The sequence below is a fragment of the Bubalus bubalis genome, chromosome 1 (assembly GCF_019923935.1).
Source record: "Bubalus bubalis isolate 160015118507 breed Murrah chromosome 1, NDDB_SH_1, whole genome shotgun sequence".
NCBI classification, from domain to species: domain Eukaryota; kingdom Metazoa; phylum Chordata; class Mammalia; order Artiodactyla; family Bovidae; genus Bubalus; species Bubalus bubalis.
In genome coordinates this window covers 112,330,179-112,357,979 of record NC_059157.1, presented here as the reverse complement: position 1 = coordinate 112,357,979, position 27,801 = coordinate 112,330,179, and the positions used below count along the sequence as shown (strand labels likewise).

The 27,801-nt window shown below is 39.2% G+C and overlaps 1 protein-coding gene across 13 annotated transcripts in view; it reads left to right on the top strand.

The window, feature by feature from the left end:
- Positions 1-22,576, top strand: part of PARP9 (poly(ADP-ribose) polymerase family member 9) — a 29,704-nt gene extending 7,128 nt beyond the window's left edge. For all 13 annotated transcript variants that reach the window (XM_025285144.3, XM_025285133.3, XM_025285176.3 and 10 more), the window contains 8 exons: positions 1,683-2,533; positions 5,231-5,458; positions 6,691-6,906; positions 10,334-10,397; positions 14,118-14,483; positions 17,877-18,013; positions 18,678-18,852; positions 21,756-22,576. In XM_025285144.3, coding sequence (XP_025140929.3) covers positions 1,683-2,533; positions 5,231-5,458; positions 6,691-6,906; positions 10,334-10,397; positions 14,118-14,483; positions 17,877-18,013; positions 18,678-18,852; positions 21,756-22,126 — 2,408 coding nt within the window. In that variant the 3' untranslated portion in view covers positions 22,127-22,576. The remainder of the gene's footprint in view (positions 1-1,682; positions 2,534-5,230; positions 5,459-6,690; positions 6,907-10,333; positions 10,398-14,117; positions 14,484-17,876; positions 18,014-18,677; positions 18,853-21,755) is intronic.
- The last annotated feature ends 5,225 nt before the right edge of the window (positions 22,577-27,801 follow it).

The following is a 27,801-nucleotide window of genomic DNA, read 5'->3' as shown; positions in this document are numbered from 1 at the left end:
AGCAAGGCTTGTAAGAGCCAGATGGAACCTGCCTCATCCTAGGGTGACCCCTTTGAGATTTTCAACCATGGCACAAGCCCATAGGCTCTGACAACTCATGTGCTGCTGCTTTGGGGTAATTGAGGCCATTAGAGGTCTTTCTAGATGGCTCAGATTAGAAATGGGAATTGAAGTAAAAAAAATAATCAGTTAGTGTTGTTCAGTTGCTAAGTTGTATCAGACTCTTTGGGACCTCATGGACTACAGTAAGCTAGGCTCCTCTGTATTCCACTATCTCCTGGAGTTTCCTCAAATTCATGCCCACTGTATGGGTATGCTATCTAACCATCTCATCCTATGCTGCAGGCTTCCCCCTTTGCCTTCAATCTTTCCCAGTCAGTGAAATTACTACATTGTATCTATTTTAGGACACAGATTTTTTTCGGGTCTCTGAAATAAGGCTGCTCCTTATTCACTGATAGGTTTAGTTGGCATCGTTTTTCCTTTCTTGGTGGCATATAGTAATACTTTAGACCCCATGAACTACAGTGTCACAGGTCAGGTTCTCCAGGAAGCAGAAAATGAGATGGAGTTAGGAATGCTAAAGGCTTATTGTGAAAGGAAAAGAGAAGAAACCAGATTGGGCAGGTGGAGCCATCAGACTGTAATGAAAATCTGGCAAAGCTCTGCCAGCCTAAAGATTGCTCATGGGCGAAGTTGGACATCAGTGGCCTTATCCAGCTATTGATGGAGCCCCCTGAGAATAATGTGACCTGGGCTGGAAAGCTGAGGGGCTAACACCTGGAGGCTGTTGGCTAATCATCCTCCCCGCTTCACTGAAGGAGGATATGATCAGTTAGCGCATCATCTTGCTGCCACCTGCAGAAAATACTTTTTAGCCGATCAGTTTTAATTCCACCAAAATCATGCTACAAAACTAGAATATGATGAAGAGTTATTTACTGTCCTGTTGTCAGTGCTCCTCCCGTCTCCTGGACCATGCCCCCAGGAGCATCCTCGACCAGTGACTGATGGAAGCTGGGTAACCAGCTCTGTCACCCCTGGTGATGTAATTGTAAGACACATGGTCTACACTGCCCCTCTGTGGAGTTAAGCTTCATTTTCTTTGTAACAGCCCCTTTATTCATTTCTTTCCTTTCCTTGTCTCACTTTCCCACTTGATTCTCCCCATCCCATGCCCCTGGTGTTTTCTGGGATAACCTCCCAAATAAACTTATACTCAACCCCTACCTCAGAATCAGCTTCTAGGAGAACCCAAGTCAAGATGTTGACAAAGGCAAACAAGTTATAAATAAAGCCTCCACATATTTTTGACTCATAATTAAGTCTAACACTTGTGCCTTAAGAATGGGTCTTCCCAAACGCGCTATTTTTATGTAGGTTTTTAAAATCTATGAACCTTGATAAACAGTTTCATACCACCGTTATTGCATCATGGTAGCTACCACCAAGTGGGTATTTATTGTATGGCAGGCACACAGCTAATCACTTTATGGTGATACCGTGGAAAACTCTCAGATATCCTTCATCTAAGGAATAAGGGAGAAGCAGGAAGAGGCCTAGAAGTCATCTCTCTTTTTTGCATAGAGGAAGCTCAGTCTCCTGGTGTGAAGTAGAATTAGATCCTTTTCAAAGGACCCCTTGCTCATTTCTTTATTTTTTTATCTTCTCTCCTTTTCCAGAGATTGATACTCTCAGAGGAAACTACAGTCAGCAAATTTCCATTAGTCATGACAACTTCAAAATTTTGAAAAATAATGAGAGTCTGCTGTGTGAAGTCCTCCAGAATAAATTTGGCTGTAACTTTACCTTGGTGTCTCTGGCCCCAGAAGGTAATAACAAGTCTCTACGAGTCTTCAAAAAAATGCTGACTCCCAAGGTAGAGTTATCTATCTGGAAGGACGACCTCACCAGACATGCTGTTGATGCTGTGGTGAATGCAGCCAATGAAGAACTCCTGCATGGAGGGGGCTTGGCCCAGGCCCTTGTGAAAGCTGGCGGCTTTGAAATCCAAGAGGAGAGCAGAGCACTGATTTCCAAATACGGCAGAATTCCAACTGGTGAGATAGTTATCACAGGAGCAGGGAAGCTTCCCTGCCGAAAAATTATCCATGCTGTTGGCCCTCGGTGGTCAATGATGGATAGCCAGGAATGTATTGATAAACTGAAAAGAGCCATTGTAAATATTTTGTGTTTTGTCAGCGGTAAAAATTCTATGAACATTGAGACAGTAGCAATTCCAGCCCTGAGCTCTGGGATTTTCCAGTTCCCTCTGAATCTGTGTACAGAGATCATTGTGCAAACTATCAAAATTTATTTCCAAAGCATGCCAATTGCCAATAATTTAAAAGAAATTCACCTGGTAAGCAATGAGGACCCTACTGTTGCTGCCTTTAAAAACGCTTCAGAAATCATCCTAGGGAGGAATGAGCTTGAATCCCTGGTAAGTCAAGGAGCCACCCAGCCTTTCAATACTATGGTTGTGAACAGCATGACTCTTCAGATTGTCCAAGGCCTCATTGAAAGGCAGGAGGTAAGTCTTTGTTGTATTCTCTTGCACTGTCAAAGGGGTTCCCTGAACTGTGTATTACCTAGCAAGTATGTTTTGAGCATATACTATTTCAAACATGGTTTAGAAAGTATCTTGTTTAGGTTAAGAGTATGGATTTCAGAGCCAGACCATCTGGATTTCAATATTAGCTTTGCCATTTACTAACTGGATGACCTGAATTGAGTTACTTTACCTTTTGGTCCTCAGTTTCTTCATCTGAAAAATGAGGATAATAATAGCACTTATATCTCAGAGTTGGAATCAGAACACATAAACTGCTTAGAATAGAACTTGGCATGTGATAAGTATTTATAATTATTGTTACCATTATTCTCAAGCACCATGAGAAAATAGAACAATCTTTGATTCTAAAGAAGTAAAAATCTACTGTGTTCTTTTCACATAAAAAGATTCTCTAGTTGAAAAGTCTCACTGGGGAGACAAACCATATGAATATTTCTAAAGCAAGCTATCAGTAATAATAAACAAAAAATCTCAATACAAAGTGAATTCATAATATTTCAGAGTATGTACATTTTTGTCACAAGAGTGGAGTATAGTAGATCAAGAAGGATTATTTCAGAAGATACGAGTTTGAATTTGATCTCAAGTTATGATGATTATGAATTGGCAGGAGAAGAAGCCTGGGTAGTTAGAATGACTTAGCAGAGAGATACAGAGAAATTGACAGATCAAAAGTTATAGGCTGGACCAGTCAGGAGTACTAGGTGGAGCTGCAAATTGTATGTGAGTATATGGCATCCGGTCCCATCACTTCATGGGAAATAGATGGGAAAACAGTGGAAACAGTGCCAGACTTTATTTTTCTGGGCTCCAAAATCACTATGGATGGTGACTGCAGCCATGAAATTAAAAAATGCTTACTCCTTGGAAGGAAAGTTATGACCAACCTAGATAGCATATTCAAAAGCAGAGACATTACTTTGCCAATAAAGGTTCGTCTAGTCAAGGCTATGGTTTTTCCTGTGGTCATGTATGGATGTGAGAGTTGGACTGTGAAGAAGGCTGAGCGCCGAAGAATTGATGCTTTTGAACTGTGGTGTTGGAGAAGACTCTTGAGAGTCCCTTGGACTGCAAGGAGATCCAACCAGTCCATTCTGAAGGAGATCAGCCCTGGGATTTCTTTGGAAGGAATGATGCTAAAGCTGAAACTCCAGTACTTTGGCCACCTCATGCGAAGAGTTGACTCATTGGAAAAGACTCTGATGCTGGGAGGGATTGGGGGCAAGAGGAGAAGGGGATGACAGAGGATGAGGTGGCTGGATGGCATCACTGACTCGATAGACATGAGTCTGAGTGAACTCTGGGAGTTGGTGATGGACAGGGAGGCCTGGCGTGCTGCGATTCATGGGGTTGCAAAGAGTCGGACACAACTGAGCGACTGATCTGATCTGATCTGATATGGCTCTGTGCCAGGGGCTGTGGAGGATACAAATTGTAACTTAGCCTTTAGCCAGGGATAGTAGGGCACAAAGGTGAGGGCATTGACAGGGAGGGGATAGAGTCAAGGTAACAGTGAACCAGGTGCTTCTGGATTAGTGCGGCTTCTCTACCAGGCAGAGAGCACCTTGACGTTGGGGACTGTCACTTGTTCATCTCTGTAGCCCTGGAGCTGGTCTCTGGGCATGCATGTTGGTGTTCAACAAGTTATTGACAAATAACTGAAAGGAGGCAGCAGAGAGCAGGGGCTGCAACAGAGGAAGAGAAAGAATATAAGGGTATATTCTCTATTACCCCCATGGATCCGTGACTCTCCTGTGGCCATAGTCAAACAGGATTAATCACAAGTGAAAAAATTCCATTTATTGCTTACAAGACAATTAGAAAGAAGACTGAGGGGACCCCAGGAGATGAAATATTTATTTGATAAATCATTAATATGCCAATTTAAAATTAAAGTGGAAACATCCTGGTTGAATAGCTTATTCCTTTAACTAAAATTTTATTATATTTAATTATTACCAACATTAAGAATTTTAAAATTTGTAAAGGGTGCCATTGCCTCCAACTTGCAAATTCTGATTGCATTTTCAAAGTGACACATTCATTAATACCCATGAGAAGTACATAAGTTACCCCAAAAGGAGCCAAAGCCATCAAGATGAATTAGGGGGACCTGGGGACCCCCACCAAGAGGGAGACTTACTTCCCACTGTAGACTTTTTCATCTCATTTGTGCTTTCTTTAACCATGTGCCACTTACTTTAAAAAACACGAACTTTAGGGAGTAGAAATTTCCTTATAAATTTTATTTCCACTCTGTAAGACAACATGAACATTCACATAGAAACAGCGAAAAGTGAAGACAGTGGATTATAGAATGAAACCACTTATTGATGACGCTTAAAACAAATCATAGAGAAGGTTCTGAATCTGGGAATATTGGGAGTAAAAGCCAGCAAGGGGCTGACAGATGTTTGCAATAAAAATTGTATTATCTCCATGTTTTACGTAATTTCTGATTAGCACGAACAGACTCATGGTAATCAAATGATCACTCTTTGGAAATTTTATATCTGTTATTAAGTGATAGTTTTGTGGATTTAGGATCTTCAAAAGTATTTTTCAAAGCTCTTCAGGAAAATAAATATTTAAATTAGTCATTTAAGAAAAAGTAATATAACACTGAACCCTGTTCATTTTTTTTTCCCTTTTCAGACAGATGTAATTGTTAATTCTGTATACCCCTGTACTGGTCTTAGAGCTGGGTCTGTGTCAGAATCAATTCTAAAAGCAGCCGGAGATGAAATAGAGCGGGAATTACACCAAAAAATAACTAAGACACTACTAGATTCCCAGTTGGTACTGGTCACAAGAGGATTTAAATTGTCTTGCAAATACATATACCATGTGTTATGGACTTCAGAATATTCTGAACAAAAACTGGTAAGGTCAAAATAAATTTATCTTTCTGTGTCTCCAAAGTCTATGTAATAGTCTGTTGAATTTCCATCATGTCATGACATTCATGATATGTTATTGTCAAGTGGAATATTCCCCATTCTCTACTACCTGAAATAGTAAACAGATGTTGTGGTCACAAATTGTCTTAAGAAGTTTAATTTAAATTATCGCTTAGTCCGTGTCTGAATTTTAAGTGGGCATGCCACAGATAGACACAGAAACATCAGGCTCCCTCTCTGCACTTGTTCACCTCCATACCCAGTGGCCCTACAGGCCTCTTCTTACATATGGGCCAGGCACTCAGCCTCTCCATATCTCCTGCCATCTGTTAAATCCCAGGAGGACCTGGGATCTCTCTTCCAGTATCATTCCAGTCAAATCTGTTACCTGTGAGGGCTTCTCTGTGGTAAAGTACCTGTGGTAAAGCTTAGCTTTCTGGCTGACTCTACAACTGAGGGGCATAAATTGTATATGTTAAGGACTAGGGGGAACCCACTGAAATGTAGAGAGAGGGAAACTTAATCTCCTTTTCTGTCTTTGTCCATATTTATTTTATCATCATTTCTGATCTTCTCTTGTCTAGAGAGCCCGCAAATCCCAAATTGGTCATTCAGTCACTCTCTGCTTTTTCTAGTCACTCAGTTTTCCAAGGTCCTTGCACATTGGTATGATCTTCTTACATTAGTATAACTAACATACTAGTATATTAGTATAATGTAAGAAAGTTATCCAATAACCTTCCTACTACAGTGTTCAGTTTGAATGTTGAAATATTGATGGAAGTTTAAATCTGCCAAACATAAATTACATGACAGATCTTAATGACTTTAAATAAATGTTGATCACTTACTTTAACCTCTCCCTCCTTTATTAAAGCTCTTTATGTTGATCCAGAAGATTGGCTCTCTAATCTGGGGAGAAGGCTACATAAATTGAGGGCAATCCCGATGCCCAAATGTCCTGAATGGCACAAAATATACCAGTCAGTCACTTCAGTTTCTCAACCCTTTCATTTCTCATCATCTAACCTTACAGCTGTAATGGGTCCCCTATGGAGTGCTACCTTTCCTGTTCTCTGAGGAGGCATGGGCATGGCCCTGAGGAATAGTGGAGGTTGGTGTTATAAAATATGGGCAGGATTAAAGGGTAAGTGGGTAAGTGAAGTCTTATTTTTGACTCAAAATACTAATCTTAAATTTGTGTTTTTCCTATAGTCATTGAAAGCTGCGATGAAGAAATGCTTGGAAAAATGCCTTGAACTAAATATGACTTCCATTTCCTTTCCTGCCTTTGGGACTGGAACCACTGGTATGAAGAAGAGTGAAGCAGCAGAGATTATGTTTAATGAAGTTTTAATATTTGCCAGACAAAATTTGCAACAATTAGCTGTAAAGTTTGTGATCTTCCCCAAAGAATTGGAGACATATAAGGTAAGTTAATATCTTAGAAATGTCCTGTGGTTCATTCACATACATTTACTCAACAACATCTATTTAGTATCTCCAAAGTAAGATACAGGTTTTGTTAAGTGCTGTGGAGCATGATGATGATCTAACTTGGTGAAATTTAATTTTTATAAATCATTCACCTCTGACCTAGTAAGGAATGTCATTGTAGAAGCCATGTCTACCCCACTACCTAGCTTTTCTCTTGTCCTTTGTTGGCATTTATTCTTCCCTCTGCTCCTTAAAGGTACGCAACCTCCGAGTTTTGTGGGGTCCTTTGCTCCTCCCCTTCTCTTTCCCACTTTCCAGCCTGTCTCCATGTGGGTAGTTGCCATTTTCTCTCTCTACAAGAAAACAAGCTTAGACTTGTTCTAGTTTGCACTTTCCTGGAACAAGTGTAAATGTTTTTATTCCTCTTGCTGCCTTGCTAGATGGGGGAGGTTTGTAGTGTTAGCTGATTTCCATTGCTGACCTCAAGCTATCTATGTTACATCCCCAAAGGAGGAATTGGAAAGAGACATTCACCGTGGAGTCTCATGAGCCTGTGTAAGCCAGCTCTAGTACACCACTGTCTCATCCACAGCTGACCTGCAAAACTGGTGAATTACCCAGTGATACAGCTTATCTTCTTGACAAAATTAAACATCCTGTCATTCCAATGAAGTTCACCAATTCCACCCACCACCCACTGCAGAGGACTATTACTAGGCCCAGATGGGTGCTCAGAATACATCCCTGGACTGTCCATAAAGCACCATATCCCTATAAGAGGAATTAGCCGCAACTAGAAAAGAAAGTGGAGCTTCCCTCATCAGTAAAGACTCAGTAAAGCTCAGTCAGTAAAGAATCCTCCTGATTGTAGGAGACCTGGGTTTGATTCCTGGATTGGGAAGATCCCCTGAAGAAGGAAATGGCAACCCACTTCAGTATTCTTGCCTGGAGAATCCCATGGACAGGGGAGCCTGGCAGGCTACAGTCCATGGGATCACAAGAGTTGGACACGACTTAGCAACTAAACCACCACCAGAAAAGAAAGTGCTTGTGCTCATCAACATACAAGCAAAAATGTAAATGGCAGTTCAACAATACAGAAAACCATGGTCTGAGAGCTCCCCTGGGGGCCAATAACAAAAGTAGTTGCCATGAGTTACATCAGCCAGGTACTGTGCCAAGAAGAAGCTAGCCCTTATTGTCATCTCCATCTTACAAGTGGGACCAGAGATTAATATGTACATACCTAGACCAGTGGCTGAGCCAAGAGTCCAACCTCTGTCTGTTGGTCTGACCCTAAAGCCTGTGTTCTGAAACACTAAACAAAAATATAGGGAAAAAAATATCATGAAGGATGATACAGCTTTCAGTTTTGTGACTCAAAGGAGAAGATTATCTTAAAAAGTAACTTATATTGTACCCTGAACAATGACCATTCCTTCAGGCTTTTTTCAGTGTTAACACTACATTTTAGGGCTTCCCTAGTGGCTCACATGGTAAAGAATCTGCCTGCAATGCAGGAGACTCGTGTTCAATCCCTGGGTTGGGAAGATCCCCTGGAGAAGGAAATGGCAACCACTCTAGTATTCTTGCCTGGGAAATCCCATGGACAGAGGAGCCTGGCGGGCTATATAGTCCATGGGATCACAAAGAGTCGGACACGACTGAGTGACTAACACTTACTTACTACATAATATCCATGTGGAAGTGTGACATGTGCATACACATATGTATACTCCTCTAGTCTTTTTCTAAGCACATCTTTTCCTCGTAAATGAGTCTTTCAACAAGGACTTTATGTTCAGAAAGAACAGAGGGTAGTTTGTACACTTCACGGGGGGCATTACCTTGGCAAGGTTCCTACAATCCAGAGAATGGATTTGTCAGACATCTAGAGTTGACCTGGCTCAGGAAGACCAGCGTATACTGAACTCACAATAAAGTGATACTTATGTTCACACACTGATGAATTTCCAATTCATGAATAACAATGAGCAAATAACTCCCCAGCTGACCTATATACCGTGTTCATTAGTATTTCATGATGATAAGGCTCCTGGGTGGTGCTGAGTATGTACAAAAGGCAATGGATAGTCCTTCATTTGGTTATTTAACAAATATGTGTTGCATATCTACCTTGTGCCAGACATTACATCTCAGAATAAGAAACTCCTTACTAGGAACACTCCTCACATTCTTCACACGAGTTGTTGGTCTTTTGTGGACAGAACTGGGAAAACTGCCAAGTTCTTGCTATTTGGATCTGCATTTCCAAACTGCTTGTTATCCACACCTTCTAAATTTTTGGTCCTGATTAAGTTACAGTTTTCTTTCATTTTCAATTCAGAAGCCTTGCCTCATTGATTTCTAACCCAGGAATGCCTACTGACTTTAAGTGAATTTGGAAAAAAGCTGATTTTTATCCATTTTGTGTTTGACAGCTATTGTTAGTCCATTTATCAGCAGATAATATTATCTTGTTTATTTTGGAGGGCAGGGAAGCTCCTCCCTGTTATGACCACTCCAGGTACTAAATAAATATGAGGGCTTTTTTGCTCTTGAAATAGCAATTGCAAATATAATTTTTGAAGAAAAACTGCCTCAGGTTAAGAAACTTCATTATTAAAGTTCAGATGAAATGAAGATTCTAGACTTTACTTCATTATCTACCATCTTTTTCAATGAAGAATTACTGCCAATTGCATCAACTTTAAACAAAGAAGACCCTGTGCATGGTGGTTCCAAACCCCAGGAGAGATGAGTTTTTTCAAATGGATACTATGATAAAGGATCTACATGGCAATATACATAAATCTCTGTGTGCATACTGTCATATAATAATAATTAAAACAATAGCTAACATCTTGAATATTTACAATAGCCTGGGTACAATTTTAAGCACTTTATAAAAATTGATCATTCAAACTACAGTGTGGTATGCATATAACTTTTAAAAATGAATTTGTTTTATTGATTACAAGAACATCTGCCACTATTTGTCTTCTTCAGTGATATATCCACACCTTTAGTTCAGTGCCTAATATATAATTTGTCATTGTTGTGGGGTGTGTGTGTGCTCAGTCATGCCTGACTCTTTGCAACCCCATGGTAGCAGGGCATTAATATCTATGAATGATTATATTTTGCTTTGGGATGTACATTCTCCTTTTTTATGCCAGATTTTAAGAGTTTTTCCTTTCCATTTTTCCTATACTTGTTCCCCTATATGTTCTAATAGATTGTGCTGCATTGGCTGTTCCCGAGGACTTTCTTAAAGGTTGCTTTAGATTTGTGACAGTGGGAATAGGGGATGACAGAGTGGGTGAGGTCAGGTATGGCGAGTGCAAGTAAAGAGAGGGATTTTAATGACAGTAGCTAAAAGCCCCACTTAGGACTCTCTGCTCTGTTTTGCTTCTTGCAGGCTTTCAGTGCTGAAATGGAAAAGAATAAGTTCAAGCTGCAGGGTCCCAACAATTACCCTGGTGGTGAGTAAGAAACTCAGGGGTCTAGAAATATAGTCTCCCACCGTAGACTCATTCTATTCTTGATCATCTGAAGTAATGGAGGGGAGAAGATGAATACATAAGCCACATATGTTTCATTGTGCTCCTGCCTGGATACCTGTGTGCTCTATACCTGGCCACGATTCTATTTTTGCTCATCCTAGTTTCATGATATGAACAGAGAGAGGCTAAGTTACAGTCACAGTAGGTAATCCACAGTGTGGGTAGTTCATTCACAAAAAGCTGGCTCTATTTTTTCATGAGCTTACTAAACCAGTTAGTCTTTCTGTTTTGAATGGAGTGGTGTCTAAATAGGGTTATTCATTAGTAATCATAGAAAATACATCTCAGTAATACCAGATAATAATAAGTAGATTAACCCAATGCTAGTCACCCTGAGTAATCAGTGGGATCATGATGGAAACTTTAAAAAACAAATAAAAATATGTATGGCCCAACTCTACAGATTCTAATTCAGGAACTCAGGGTCTGGGCCAAGCATGTATATTTTTCAGTGCTTCCTGGTCAGTTTGGCTGCTGAACCAGATTTGGGAATCACTGGATTAAACTAGTCCTGGTTGTTGTTGGAGAAGAATTAACTTTGTCTTATAACTTCATTCCTTTAGAGGAGTTTGAGTAGACTGAGATGGAATTGTGTCATGACAATTTAGATACATAGTTCTGAAATAGTCTTTTTTAAAAAAGTAGATTTATTTATATATTTTTAATTTTTTGGCTGTGCTGGGCAATATGTGGGATCTTATTTCCCTGACCAGGGATCGAACCTGTACCTCCTGCAGTGGAAGAACAGCGTCTTCAAAAATGGACTGCCAGGGAAGTCCCCTGAAATAAATTTGTAATCCACAACATTCTATAGATGTTAAGAACCCCATACATTCAACCAGCAATAGAAACTTTTAGGATATTTTCCATTCAGATCAAGATGATTTGCTTATTCCCTTTAATACAGGAGTTAACTTATGGACGTTCAGTGTCCAGCAGTGTTGAAAATGAAGAAAAGGGAACTTTAAGAGCTCTGGCCTGTGAATGCACCTCTTATAAGCCCATTTATCTATCTGTATAATGATGATAATGACAGTGTGGTGAGAATAACTGGAGATTATATATGTAAAAATGTTCTGTAAATTATGCAGCATTAAACAAAGGCCAGGGGATAAATAATGAATGAGAATATGATGGACAAACTCCTCAGGTGACCTAGAAGAGGGAGGGATGCCCTGTAGCTGGAAGGGTGCAAGAATGAATTCATGGACAAGACAGTTCTAAGCTGTGCTTTGAGGATGGCAAAATTTTTCTTTTTTCTTACAGAATCTTTTTTATTGTTATTAAACTTAATTTTATTGGAGGATAATTGCTTTACAGTGTTGTGGTGGTTTCTGCTATATGTCAATGTGAATCAGTCATAATTAAATATATATACATATATATACACACACACACATATATATATACACATATCCCCTCCCTTTTTACCCTGGCAAGATTTTTCAATGGCCAGAGTTGGGTTGGTGGGGTTAGGGCACCCAAAGTGAAGAAAACTCACAGAAGCAAACAAACGTTGTGCATATTTGGGAAACCACAGTGAATGTAGGGAACCTAGATAGGAGGAGTTTTAGGAGGCAATAATATGGAAGAGGAACATACAAATGTCCCTATATCATGAATCTGAAAAATGGGGCCAGGCATTGCCATTTACTTCAGTAATTCTTGAAGATATCTGTAAAGGAATTATAGCACAGGTTAATAACTGACATTAATGATGATGATCTCAGATAATTAAGGAAAAGTTGGACTATTTAGGGAGGCAGAGAAGTACGCTTCCATTATAAATATTAAACTAACCAATAAAATGAAATATGTTTTGGTGCTGAAAGAGACTCCATTAGTGTTTTGAACAATTTAGTTACCTGGAAGAGCAACTCTTCTCTCCTGATAATGATGGATAAATGAAATATCACCATGTATTTTTAAAATTTTCTCCTAAAAAGTAATATAAACTCCCAAATAGAACAAGGGTTTGTTTTTTTTTTAAGTATGTCATCGATTTAAGAATCTCTTGTCATTTCTTACAGTTGTATAAAACTTTGGCTTTTATTGTTACCAGAGGGAGGCCATTCTCCCCCTTCTACTTCTAGGTGTGTCCTGGTACTTCTTCATAGCTCCTGATACCACCCAGTTACTATATGAGTGGAAAAGATGCTAATGACCGCTAATGAGATCCTGAGGTCACTCACTGGGAAGCAAGATTTTGAGCACTGTAGTCAGGCTGCCGGCATCTACAAGCTTCCTGGACACCACTTAGTCCTATAACTATGGGCATGTTACTAAATAATATTTCTGAATCAATTTCCTCATTTGTAATATGGAAAATACGAATAGTACCTACCCATCTCATAGGACTGTGAGAATTGGAAACAGAATACATATATAGTACTTAGAATAATGCCTAGAAATAGTAAGTGTTCAACTTACTTTTTCCCCCTCAAAATATGTCTCTGAGATTCATCCATGTAGCTAAAAACTCCATTTCATTGCTATGATATTCCATCGTTGAAGGACATCTGGGTAGTTTCTAGTTTTTTGTGAACTCCTCGTGCACATCTTCTGATAAACAACTGCAAAAGTTTCTTTAAACAGTATAATTATAGGAGTGGTTGTCCCAGTTTTACATCTGTCATGAATATATAGGAATTCCAGTTGCTCTATATGTTCTCCCAAACTCTTGATATTGTCAGACTTAGAATTTTTGCCAATCTGGTTATTTTTCATTTCCCTGATTATCAAAGAAGATGGGCATATTTTCACACATATATGGGCCATTTATATTTCCTTTTCTATGAAATCTTTTGCCCAACTGGCTACTGGTTTGCTTGTTTTTCTTAATAATTTGAGGGAATTCTTTATGTATTCTAGATACTGCTTCATCTAGCAATTCCCTCTTAGCTAGTCCACTGGCCTCCCTCCTTTTTTTCAGTTTGGATTCAGTCACTCTAATCTATCAGAGATTCTTCTTTGTATAAATCTTTTCTCCTGTGGAGGCAGATTGTGGAGAGAGGTACAGTGGGTGCATCGGAAATGAGTTCCATTTCCTTTTCTGGTGCAATATATACTGTGTTCAGTAGCAGTAGCTATAAAGCTCCAAATGCTGGTTATGGAGTTGCAAAATGTCCTGTCATAAAACAGGTAAGATATAAAAAGGAATCTCAGGTTATGAAATTATGGGTATTTCTTTCTTTCATTATACTCTGATAATTTCCAATTTTTCCATAGTAAACATGTATATTTTTTATAATCAGAAATACATGTCATTTTTTAAAAAACAATTTTCATTCTAAGTTCTATGGTTTTCAGAGATGTCTGATTTTAAACCTGGCGGTAATAAGAGTTTACAGAAAATCCTATCTAGTAAGAAATAATTGTTGGTTAACATCTAGGATGAGATTACAAGGTGAGCTCATCTGTAAATTGATCAAAGCAACACAGCAGGGGCAAGACATGATAAACTCTGTGTTCCCAAGGAGACTCTAAGCTATGTTTTTAGATTTTCTTTGTACCCAACACAGCTCTCAGAGATAGGTACTTAATTGAAGCTGCTACTGTTAAGGATGCTTAGGGCAAACACTGGCTATGGTGGTTTAAAACCCACCTGCCTTCTGTAGTTTCTTATGATAGTGTTTTCAGTCCCCCAGGAGACCAGAGAGAAGAAAGAAAACAGATTTCCTGTCATCAGTCTGATGGGATCCTACTGGGAAAAGATAGATGAGGCCAAAGCCTGGATCCAGAGGATACTGAGCTCCAAGGAGTGCCACATCATTGAGGACAAGCACATCCTCTACTTTGGAAAAAAGGAACACGATGATTTGTCTCTGCTTCAGAAAACCTTATGCATCTCTATCTCAGAGATTGTCACCCTGGGAAAGGCACATTTAGAGATTAGAGGAGCTCCGGCTGACCTCATTGAGGCAGTTATAAACATTGAACAGATGCTATGTAAAGTTCAAGAGGAAATGGCAAGAACAAAGGAGCAAGTCCTTTGGAGCTTGTCAGGTGAGTAACTTTCTATTAAATTAGAAAGTCAGCTCTTCCAGCTTTTGAGTGTGAGCATTCATATATGTAAGTGGGTGAGAGAAAGAATGGAAGAAGAGAGAGAACAAACTATGCTGGGTCTGTTTTAGGCCATAAACTTTTTTTTTTTGCTTGGTAACCATAAAAGGCCATAAACTTTTATAACCATTTTTTGACTCTACCAGCAAGGTTAATTATTAGTAAATGAAAACACACACACACACACACACACACACACATACACAATTGGATTTACTGATGATGACATGGATTGCCTAAGAGGCAACTACATGCAAAACCCAGGGTATCCCAAGCCCAGGCTCTAGGAAAAAAAAGTACATCCCTAATTCTGCAGATGGAACATTCAGATACAAACACATTCCACTTATTTAATTCATTTCTTTGAGTTTTATTGTAGTTATTTATTGCTGGCAGAGTTAAGAGCCCTAAAATTACTTACTCTGAGCCTTCTCACCAGCATCAATTGTTCATCGATACTGTGAGATCCAGTCAAGCATCACTCATTCAATGGGGCAAAATCCATCAAGATAACTGTGAGTCTTTGGGTCTCAAGAGATCCTTTAACTTAGTCCTAGAGCTCACTGGGAAATTATACCATTAAAAATATTGCCTTGGGAGACTGAGGCTAATTTTTTCATTTATTTGACTAATTTAAGCAGGTTAGTTATGAAACAGGAAGGTGAAAGTGCTGTGGACACAACTGGGTGAGGTGCCTGACCCAGACTTGGGCTGTAAGGGGGAAGTGTTGCAAACGGAGAAGTGAAGACTAGGTGGGAGTTAGTAAACAAAGAAAGAACTTTCAAGAAATCAGACCATCGCTAGGCCTAGGTTATGCAAGACTTTATAAACCACATGAAAATATTCAAAGTTTTTCTTGAAATACGTGGAGAACCTTGAATGATTTTAAGCAAAGACAAGGTCAAACTTGTATTTTAGAAAGATCATTGGTTGTAATGTGGAGAATGAATTTAGTACAAAAATTCAGATGTATAATTCCAAAGAATACCTTATTTTCGGCATGTGTTTGTAAAAATAGTTCAGGCAGATATAGTCGAAGTGAGTGGGAGTTCACAATAAATGTTGAGTCTATATTCCACAGAAAACCCAGTGTCGAAAAACACGGACAAAAGTAATATTCAAGAATGAGACCCAATATTATGATTTCTACTGAGCTTTTGAAATGTAGTGAATGTGGGTCTTTAAACTGACATTGATACTTCTTAAGAGAACAAGATTGAAAATAATACTGATCGCCTATAAAGCTTGTGACATTAAGTTCATTCATAAAGTTGGCCTACTTTCCCAGCTACTGGCAATTTAGTCATGTAAGTCCCCTGCTGTGCTGCAAGGTGGCATTTTTTGGCAGTTGGTGACTAAGCATATTATTCCACAGCAGTGTTTCAGAGGTTCATAAACCCTCAGCCCCTTCTAATCAGGTTAAGATCTTCATTAACAAAATGGACAATTTTGAAATGAGTTCTTACTACAGGGAACATCAGCTGTCCACATGAACAGTATGTTTTAAATAATAGAAGTTAGGCATCTCCTCTTTAATGGTGCTCTTTTAATCTTTCCTGGTGAGTGTTCCTGATAGCAGGAGTTTGTGGATCTTTGAGTTTCCAGTGCTCAGCCCAGTGCCTGGCATGTAATAGGAACTCAGTAAATGTTTGCTGAACTCTGAGATGGTTGGACGGCATCACTGACTCAATGAACATGAGTTTGAGCAAACTCGGGGAGATAGTGAAGAACTGGGAAGCCTGGTGTGCTGCAGTCCATGGGGTGGCATAGAGTAGGACACTAATTAGTGGCTAAACAATGGCAACAATATTATACTTGATAAATGTGAGTCATTACTCTCCAGATTTTTTTTTTTGTCATTTGCCACTTAGTGTATTTCATTTTGGAAGTTACCTCAATTTTTAAATAATTTTGTTAACACATAATTTATATACCATGAAGTTCATTCATTTAAAGTATACAATTCAATGGATTTTAGTATATATACAGAGTTGAACAGTGATTGCTATGATCTTATTTTTTTTTCATTTTTCACTGGAGAATAATTGCTTTACAGTGTTGTATTGGTTTCCGCTATACAACTCTCCACATTTAACTTACAGACTCTTCCTTTGAAATGTCCTGGCATGGGAGTTCTCTGCTATGGAGTTATGTCCCTCCTGCTCTCTTGCTTTCCAGAGTTACAACTTGGCCCTCTCTATGAGTTTCTCTGAATTTATAACATTTTTTTTGTGGTTAAATTGAGCATACTCAATTACATAATGTGCTGGGGATTAGGTCATTTTAGTATATTCAGTCTTATGTCAAAAAGAAAGTAAACTGAAAGAAAAGAAGCCTTTTGGTGGGTTTTCATTTGTTCACTCATGTATAGATATTTAGTCCAATGAGGAGCTCCTTTGGGCAATAAGTGGTTGTCCCTTAAATGTAAAATTGGAATGAAGGAAAGAAATTAAGGAAGGAAAGAAGGAAGAAAAAGAGGGGAAAGGAAGGAAGGTAGGAAAGACATTACATCATAAACTCAATCTCCAAATTTTGTTGGCCTTGGCTGGGTGGCATATGAATAACATATGTATTAAATATTCTGCCTTGCCCCTTACAGAAAGCACTGGGGAAACCAGGTTTATAACCTTAGGTCTGTACTTACTAGCTTTGTGTTATTGAGCAAGTCACTTAACTAATCTGAGTTTCTATTTTCCTCTTTGTAAAATTGTGTTAATTATTTCAGTGGTGGTGTTGTAATACTCAAATGAGGTAGAGATATGAAACTGTTTTGAAAACTTTGAAGTGTTACATAAATGTCTTATTGTTTTCCATCACTCCTTAATATTTTCTTATGTTTGTCTTTTTTTGTTGATTGGCATCCTGGCTAGAAATATAAACATTTCCTATTAGCAAAACAACTATATGTCATCATTATGGCATTGATAGAGAAAATATATATTAATGCTCTTTTTCCTCTTATCCTCTCAACTTCATAATCTAAATCAGTCTGGGGACAAATTTATTACCCACCCCCCATTTTATCCTATGATTTCTCATGGAATTGTAGCTGTCATTGCATGCTGTAAATACACGAGGCATACAAATTAAACTGCTAATCTTCTCCTCCAAATTTTTATAATTTATTTCATCAAATTTCTGCTTATTTATTTATTTGGCTGGGCTGTGCTGCTTTTGGGAACTTAGTTTCTCAACCAGAAATTGAACCCAGGCCCTGGCAGTAGATACACCAAGTCCTAACCACTGAACCACCAGGAAATTCCCTCATTTAATCTCTTTACAAACCTTTTCCTCTCATAGATCACTGAGACAAAGTTTTATGTTACTTACTTTTAGGGCAGCACACTGATCAGCAACCAGAAAACCAGAATCAAATGAAGGAAAATACATTTCTGAAATGGCTAACGCTTTCAGCTCCAGAAATTCAGGATAAAAAAAAACAGTTTGAAGACTGTGGTTTGCGAGTTATAAAGGTATACTTAATTAAGGGAAGAATTTGACTCATCTTGCTATCATTTGGTTCCACAGCCAGAAGAAAAACTTGCCCACTGATGACTAAGCTAGTTGCTCATTGTCCTGCAATCCTAGGAGTTCGTCTGAAAGGACGGCAGGGATGGGTAGGGATGAGGGGTATTGTTGGAATCAAGTGGTAGAAAAAATGATGTTAGGATGTATAGAAGCATAGATCAAGACTCAGAGAAAAACTATCTGCCTATCTTGAAACAAAATGTTTTATTACATAAAATATATGTGTATATACATCACATAAAATATATATGATAAAAGAAGCATTTATCACACTGTATTGTAATTGTTTACCTATTTTTAATCTGTCACTAAACTATAAGCTTTAGGACAGCAAAGACTGTGTCTGCACTTGTCCATTTCATTACTAGTTCCTGGCACATAGAGACAGCTCAGTGAGTTTTTATTAAAGAAGGGATAGGGAATTTTGAAGAGATAGAAGTCAAAATAGGAGAAAGTTGGAGTCAGGAGAGACTCTTCTGTAACTTTATATGAAAAGCATATCACATGCAAAGTAATAAACACATAAATAAATAAATAAACACAGTATCAGGCAGTTTAAGTAGCATTTCTCCAGCATCTTTTTCAGTTTTTCATTTCCTTGGGCTGTAGGTAGAGAAGATAGACAATGTGCTTCTCATGGCTGCCTTCCAAGAAAGGAAGAAAATGATGGAAGGGAGACCCTCTGGAAAACCTGTGAGCTACAGGTTGTTTCAGCAAGTCCCACATCAGTTCTGCAAAATGGTATGCAGAGTCGGCTTTCACCGAGTGTACTCCATGCCCTGCGGTAGGTGTCAGCCCCTCATAGTTGGGTTACTGTATGTGGGAGTTGGTGAGCAGACATCAGCAGGTGACTCACCACTAATGGCACTGTTGCTTCAGTGAGGGCGTCATTTACACCTGGGATTTAGTGGTAAAGTCATTTGGAAAGGGTAATATTTAAAATTTATCTTTTATGTATTTTGTGGCTGGTGGGTTTTATTTTGATGAAAGTGTTTGCAGTAAGAGCTACAATTCACTGTTTTTCCCCTTTCTGTGTTTGTGGCCTCTCTACAGAGAGCACTCTGGAGCTTTTTTTTCTTCTCTTATCTTGACAAAAAATTATCAACAGTACCAAACCATCTTCCTCCTTAATTAAAAGAGCATTTTCCTGAATTTAATAAAGTTGATCTTTTCTCTTCCATCCTTTTCATTTCCTGTAGCTGCTAGGGAATGAATTAGGCATCATCTGGCGGGTGAAATGAATATTTTAAGTTCCTTCCCAGTTATGGGAGTCCTATGTATAGTAGCTTCTATGTCTCAGTTATACAAAAATATTGCATATTTTACCTCTGTATTTTCCACTTTAAATCTCTCCAGATGAAGGTAAGAAGTTTTTGTAGCCATCAAAGAGGATACCTGGCAATGCAGCTTGATTTTGCCTGGTCCATTAAAGATGTAGCTCTTGATCTTTACCTTTCAAATATGTAGCATGATCCTTGTTGTAGAGCCTACTCCAAGTCTTGATTTCTGGAAAGCAAAGGGTCTGGGAATCATCTTCTCTTTGCCCCAGAGAAAACATAAGCAATACGTAGGGTAAAAATTAAATATGAACAATTTTTCACCTGGGAATACAAACTGATAAATGAATCCCCACCAAGAAGTTTTTGAGTATAACCAGGAAAGTGGTAATCAGTATGGTCCTTTCATTGGCAAAGTCTTAAAAATTCATGACTCCCATTTGCTCCTAAACCCATTGTAACTGGCTTTTCTGCACTCCACCACTGCTCCTTCTATTTTAACTTAAACTACTCTAAAAACATCAAGATCCTTCTATTTTCCAAATCCAGCAAGTGCCTTCTTTTCAGTTCTGTGACAGGTACTGCTAGTTGCCTACCCAATAACTATATATATTTCTTCTCCAAACAGCTAAGACACACACCATTCTCCCAAGGAAGACAGTCCCAAACACTCATCTTGTTTCCTCAGTCTCAAGTTCAGGCAGTCTTCTCTTAAAGCTTAGAGGCAAAGCAATTGTCCTGATACACTCATTGTATAATGATGTGAGAGCGAGCAGGAAAATTGCAATAAGAACTCCCCATTTCGAAAGGGGAGAAGGAAAACATTCAAGTCACTGGTCTGTACCGCTAACCACATGCTGCTGAATAGTAAGAACTCTATTCGGGGAGTGAAGTAAGACCTTTGTTTGCACTCCGGGGAAATCTTCATTTTGTACGCTGCCTTTGGTCACTTCTAGGTGCACTGCTTACCAGGGCTTGCCCCAGGGGTCTAGAATGTTCCCAGGCTACTGATAGCTGGACTTGTAGGGGTTTTTTTCAGCCATACAGCTCCTTTAAAAACTAAGCAGCATGAGGCCTGTTTGTTTCTGGCCAAGTTTGTGTCTTTTTAACCCAGCCAAAGATCCTGCCTCCATCTAGTCTTTAAGCCTCAAGATTCCAGTCTTTTACCTACTGGCCTCTGTGCTCTGCTCGTCTCCCTAGCCTTTAGCTTAACAGCCACTACCTTGAGGCAAATCAGACAGTAGATTCAGTGGGGAGATACTACTCATAACGTGACTTTTGCCTATGTGTCTGGTGAGAATGCTTAACTGCAGGTGCCTGAAAGAAGTGTCCTCTGCTAGATAAACCATGCTTGTTGTTGTTCAGTTGCTCAGTCATGTCCGACTCTTTGCAACCCCATGGACTGCAGCATGCCAGGCTTCCCTGTCCTCCACTATCTCTCCAGGGTTTGCTCAAATTCATGTCCACTGAGTCAGTGATGCTATCTAACCATCTCATCCTCTCCCGCCCCTTTCTCCTTTTGCCTTTAATCTTTCCCATCATCAGGGTCTTTTCCAATGAGTCGGCTCTTCGCAACCAATAGCCAAAGTATTGGAGCTTCAGCTTCAGCACCAGTTCATTCAGTAACTGCCTCAGGGCTTGGTCGGAAGTCAAGCTGCGGGGTTGGGATGTGATGGGGTCAGGCTTTGACTGTGTCTGAGGCCCAGTAAACCTGACACCTTTTTTTCTCTAATATTCAGCCATCTTCTCTAACAGACAGGCAGGGTTTTAGCCCCTGGCATCGTATCCAAACTCTAGGACACTTGCTCATACACAGTAAAGTGACTGCAAGCTGCAGATCTAGAGACGTTTCTGTTCCTCACTGTGGGTGTGTCTCGAGGGCCAGAACTAATGGGGCAGGTGAATGATTACATGGCATGATTTCAGGGATACCAGGAAAGCTGCCCTGGGTCTTTGTTGCTGCACAGGCTTTTCTCTAGTTGCAGCAAGCAGGGGCTATTCTCTAGTTGCAGTGCGCAGGCTTCTCATCACGGTGGCTTCTCAGGAGCACAGGCTCTAGGGCATGTGGGCTTCAGTATTTGCAGCTCCCAGCTCCAGAGCATAGGCTCACAGTTGTGACACAAAGGCCTAGTTGCTCTGTGGCACGTGGGGATCTTCCCTGATCAGGGGTCAAACCCATATCTCCTGCATTGGCAGGAGGATTCTTTATCAATGAGCCAGCGGAGAAGCCCTATTAGTGATAATTTGCCACCACTGAACAACTTTGGGTGTCTTTGCTTCAGACACAGGGACTTGAGATCAGGAACTGGTGTGTATTTGGGGGACTAGGGAGTGAATACATATTAGTACCCAAATAGGCAATACAGTTTGTCAGATCATAATAATCTTTAAATATTTTTTCTCTTATCAGACCAAAAATATGGAGCTGGAATATACTTCACCAAGAACCTCAAAAACATAGCACACAGGATCAAGAAAACATCTGCCACAGATAAGCTGATCTGTGTGTTTGAAGCTGAAGTGCTCACAGGCTTCTTCTGCCAGGGTAGTCAGTTAAATATTGTTCCCCCACCATTGTATCCTGGAACCATAGATAGCTATGACAGTGTGGTTGACAATGTTTCCAGCCCTGAAACCTTTGTCATTTTTAGTAACACACAGGCTGTGCCCCAGTATTTGTGGACTTGCATCCAGGATCATGTACAGGGTCACTCAAGACAAATGATGCTCTCTCCACAGCAGTCTTACGGGATATTCTCAAGTGGCAGCTCTGTTGATTAACCTCTACATTATTTTAACAACAAACAAGACCTTGCTTTGGAGGAACTAATCAAATAATAACCATCGGTGACTCAAAGGATGGTTTGAATATGTCAAATGGGTTGTCTTTATGGGCTGACTGGGTGATTGAAGGCTCAGCTACAAACCAGCATCTTAGTGCCTTCATCTTTGTCTCTGTCTCTTGGGGTTGGGGTGGATAGATACGATACCAACTAAAACACTTTCAGGACTATTCCCTCTCCTTCAAGTTGTCTTTTCATCTTCTTTACCGTAGGTAACAGCAAATATGCTTTATATGTAATGAAGACATTTTCCAGTATATAATCCAAATGCTTTTATTTTGTAAAATGATAATAGTGTAATATATTAAGACAGCAAGATGATTTCAGATTTTCCAGAAAATCTTACAAAGTGCTTTGGATATCAAAATAAACACCTTTATTAAAGTAACTGGCTCTGAAAATTATGTGTAAAATGAAATTATTTGGAGTGGAAGGATACCAGAAGGCTGATATTCTACTGAACCCCTTTTTGGATCAGTAGAGCTTTTTCAACCAATGCCACGCAAGCACCATGAGGCAAAATTATTAATTCATCCAATATATCTTGGTCACTAGATGTGTTTCACTTTCCAGGTGCTGGGAATATGATGCTGGACAAGACAAATGTCTTCCTAAAGCTTCCAACCTAAATAATCATAAAGGCAGCTATGGACAGCTTAACAAGTGTGACTTGGTATAACAAAGAGGAATTACAAATTCTTTGGAAAAATTTGAGGAGGAGAGGGATATATGAATCTGGGGTTGGGAGGAAGTCCTTCTGAAAGAAAATGAAGACCTGAAGAATTTTTAAGTTAGGTAAATTAAGGATAGAGCATACTGGGAGCAGAGTCCGAAGAGTGTCTTGTGCAGAGTTCTTAAAAAGCCTGAATCTGCTGACTGCGCTCATACTTGACTTCAGATTTCTGCCATGTAGTAGCCAGCTAATCTCAGCAGGTGTCTCTTTCCTATTCTGAGATCAATATTTCTCTACACTTCCAGACTTTCCTGACCCTCCTATCCTCAACCTCTTATCTAGAATACTTCTTCCTCATCTACGTTAACCAGCATTCTTCATCTTGAAAGAAGCATATCTATCGTCTCATATGGTACTGTCCTTGAATTTGGGGCAAGAGGCATCCCACCATGGACTTCCAATTTGAGAGGATTTCACTCTGACCTCCATCTGGCCATGCCTATCTCCACAAGGTGAGGAATGCATGGGGTCAAGAGAATGTATCCATTTGGGACCTGCACACCTCACTTCTAAGCCACCTACTAGGTACCTGGAAATTCTAATTTCCTGGCTAAATATTTAAAGTCTTTTTCCAGGGCCTGATTGGGCCTCTTCCTCAGGTATTTCCTTCCAAGGGTGGACTGTTCCACAGCCTACATCAAGAATGGTCATGGGAAAAAAAAAAAAAAAAAAGAATGGTCATGGGGTGACTATTTTCAGGAATGGAGCTTAGACATGAGGGCTGATGTGTTCACAGGTCTGTGCATGAGACTGTGATACAGAGCCAAGGGTGAGAGGACTGATCTGAAAGATCGAGCTTATGTTTAACAGAGATTTCAAAACATGATGGAGAACAGGCAGTGTTCACAAGGATAAGGAAAAAAACAAAATTCATACCAAGAAACCTATTGAAACTGTAGGCCACCAAAGAGCTGAACTTAAAAGCAGGCAGAGAGGACAGTCATTCAAGTCACCCACAAACGAACGACAATTAGACTAACAACATATTTCTTGTTGTAGGCAGTATAACGTCCTCCCTCTGCCCTTGCAAACATGTCCACACCTTAACCTCCTGAATCTGTGAATTTATTACCTTACATGGCAAAAGTCATTTTGCAGATGTGATTAAAGTTACCCTTCAGATGGGAAAAGTTCCCAGGATTCTCCAGGTGGGCCTAATCTAATCACCTAAGGAATGGCAGCATGAGAAGAGTTTGATGCCCTGTGCTTGTTCAGAGATGTAGGAGACTATGTGCAAGGATCAGTGAGAAGCTTCTAGGAGCTAAGGGTGGCCTTTAACTGACAACCAGCAAGGAAACTGAGCTCTTAATCCTTTAACTGTGTGGAACTGAATTCTGTCAATACCTGGAGTGAACAAGGAAATGGACTCAAAAGCTTCCAGAAAGGAGTGAAGCCTGCTAACATTTGATTTTAGCCCAGTGAGTCCTACACATGACTTCTGACCTATAGAACTATGAAGCAGTATAGTTGTGCTCTTTTAAATCCCTAAAGTTGTGCTAATTTGTTATGGCAGTAATAGAAAACTAATCCTGAAGCCTGAAGGCATTAGTGTAATATTTTCAAAGGGCTGACAAAAATGAACTATTAACCTAGAATTCCATAATTAGCCAAATTTTATTTTGCCTTAATTTTTGAATAAAGACACTCTCAGACCACCAAGAATGGAATTTACCAACAGTAGATAAACTTTCATTAAGGAATTTAATATTTACAGGATAAAATTCAGGGAGGAGGTGGAAAACATATCTAGGCTGCAAAAAGGCAGGATAAACAATGATAAATATGTAAATGGTAAACAATCATTGTCTGTAAACAATCATTGTCTTTAAACAACTAATAATTTGGAGATTAAATAAGACTGAAATAGAACACTAAAAAAAAGAACCATGTAAAAAAGTAAAATGGTAAATTAATGAATACAGTTAAGTAGTTAAAAGGGATTTTAAAGTCCTTGTGTTGTTTAAGAGATTAGTATTAAGTTTATTATGTAGATTAAAATTTAAGGACAGCCACTGAAGGAAGTAAAGTACCTAACTTCCAAATAGTAGACAAAAACTAAAGTAGTTTAAAAATCCAAAAAAGGGCAAATTGGAAAAGAGGCAAAAAAAAAATCAGAGTTAGTTTAACCATGATACCAAAAAATAGACAACAGTACAAGATAGGAAAAGTACAGATACTCACTTACATAAATAGATTCACAAATTCTAATCAAAATATTAAGAAATCTAATTCAGTTCTGTATGAATAAATTATGGTCGAGTTGGGTTTATTTCAGAAATGTAAATATAGGTTAACTTTAGAATATCTATTGATGTAACTCACTATATAACTATATTAAAGGGTATGTTCATTTGAATATATATGGAGAAATCATATGATAAAGAATTTATAAAAGGATATCTACCAAAAACCTAGAGCAAGCATCATATTTCATGGTAAAACATTAGAGTGATTCCCTACAAAATCAGGAATGAGACAGTGCTGCTTCCTATCACCATTTATCTTCAGCAGTGTATTAGAGCTCCTGTCAAGCACAGTAAAGAACAAACCAAAAGACTAAAAATGGAGAAACAAAAATGTCATTAAATCACTGGAAATATGATTGTCTACAGAAAGTCCAAGAAAATCTGGAGACAAATTACTAGAACTAATAAAATCATCCTGCAAAATTCTAAATAGGAATTTATATAAATCAATTTCATTTCTATGCATGAGAAACAGTAAATGTAAAAGCTTTTTTTAAACTTATATAATAGCAACAAAAAATAATACAACTAGAATTAAATTTACAAAAGATATATAAACATTTCATGAAAAAAAAGACAAAACATCATTGAAAGGAATCAAAGATGACCTAAATAATGGAGAGATATACTATATCTCATTAAGAGGAAGCCTCAGTGTAATAGAGATGTCTATTCTCCAAAAACTTAATCTCATCAATTCAATATAATTTCAATCAAAATCTTAAGAGGTTTTCTTCATAGGAGCCGATGGAGTAATTATAAAAAATATTAAACAAAAAGGTCCAAGAAGATCCAAGGCAATTTTAATGAAGAAAAACAAAGTGGAGGTGACTTGACCTGTAATGTACTATGACTTATTATACTACTACAGTTATTAAGACGTGTTATTGGTGTAGGGATAGACAAAGAGACCAACTGAACAGGATAGAAAGCTCCAAAACAGACCTGTGCCAATATGGAAACTTGAGAATATGTGTATTTTGAATACATATATCAAATATATATGTATTGCTGCTGCTGCTGCTGCTAAGTTGCTTTAGTCATGTCCAACTCTGTGCGATCCCATAGACGGCAGCCCACCAGGCTCCCCCGATCCTGGGATTCTCCAGGCAAGAACACTGGAGTGGGTTGCCATTTCCTTCTCCAATGCATGAAAAGTGAAAAGTGAAAGTGAAGTAGCTCAGTCATGTCCAACTCGTAGCGACCCCATGGATTGCAGCTTACCAAGCTCCTCCGTCCATGGGATTTTCTAGGCAAGAGTACTAGAGTGGGGTGCCATTGCCTTCTCCGGTATATGTATTGACTACCCCCCAAATATGTAAATTTATATGATAAAGAGAGAAGAATTACAGTGAAACAAATTAACATGCCGGTTATCCAAAACTGTCTAATAATCCTTGACGAGGCCCCAAAGGAGTCTAGAAAAGGATGAACCAACTGAACCTGAATTATTCAATATTATATGCATGTTGTGACAAAACTTCAATAAATAAAAAACCAATTTGTTAGAAATAAGACTGTTTCAGACATAAAAAAAAAAAAAAAGTCCTTAGGAAAAAGCAGGGCTTCCAGGTAGCTCAGTGGTAAAGAATCTGCCTGCCAATGCAGAAGACACTGATTCAGTCCCTGATTTGGGAAGATCCCATGTGCTGTGCAGCAACTGAGCCCATGTGCCACAACTACTGAGCCTGTGCTCTAGAGCCCTGTGAGACAACTACTCAAGCTCATGTGTCATAGGGCCCATGCTCTGCAACAAGAGAAGCCACCGCAATGAGAAGCCTGTGCACCACAACTAGAGAGTAGCCTGCGCCCTGCCACAACTAGAGAAAATCCTGAAGACCTACCTCAGCCAAAAATATTTTTTTAAAAAAGAAAACATCAACCAAATTAAACAGAATTTTCTGAATTTCTTCACTAAACTGTAAATTCATTTGGAATCTAACTTCAACTTCACAAGTTCAAATTACTTCTATGCTTTAAAACCATTTTCCCTGGGGAGGAGAGATCTAACTTTTGATGACATACAATGTGCTTCAGAGTGTTTTAAGAACAATGGGCATTTTAGATATGGAGATGGTTAATTTACATGTATGGATGTGAGGGGGAGGGCAATGGCAACCCATTCCAGTACTCTTGCCTGGCAAATCCCATGGACAGAGGAGCCTGGTAGGCTGCAGTCCATGGGGTCGCTAAGAGTCAGACACGACTGAGCGACTTCACTTTCACTTTTCACTTTCATGCATTGGAGAAGGAAATGGCAACCCACTCCAGTGTTCTTGCCTGGAGAATCCCAGGGACGGGGGAGCCTGGTGGGCTGCCGTCTCTGGGGTCACACAGAGTCGGACACAACTGAAGCGACTTAGCAGCAGCAGCAGCAGCAGCAGCATGGATGTGAGAGTTGGACTATAAAGAAAGCTGAGCACCAAAGAATTGATACTTTTGAACTGTGGTGTTGGAGAAGACTCTTGAGAGTCCCTTAGACTGCAAGGAGATCCAATCAGTCCATCCCAAAGGAAATCAGTCCTGAATATTCATTGGAAGGAATGATGCTGCAGCTGAAACTCCAGTACTTTGGCCACCTGATTCGAAGAACCGACTCACTGGAAAAGACCCTGATTCTGGGAAAGATTGAAG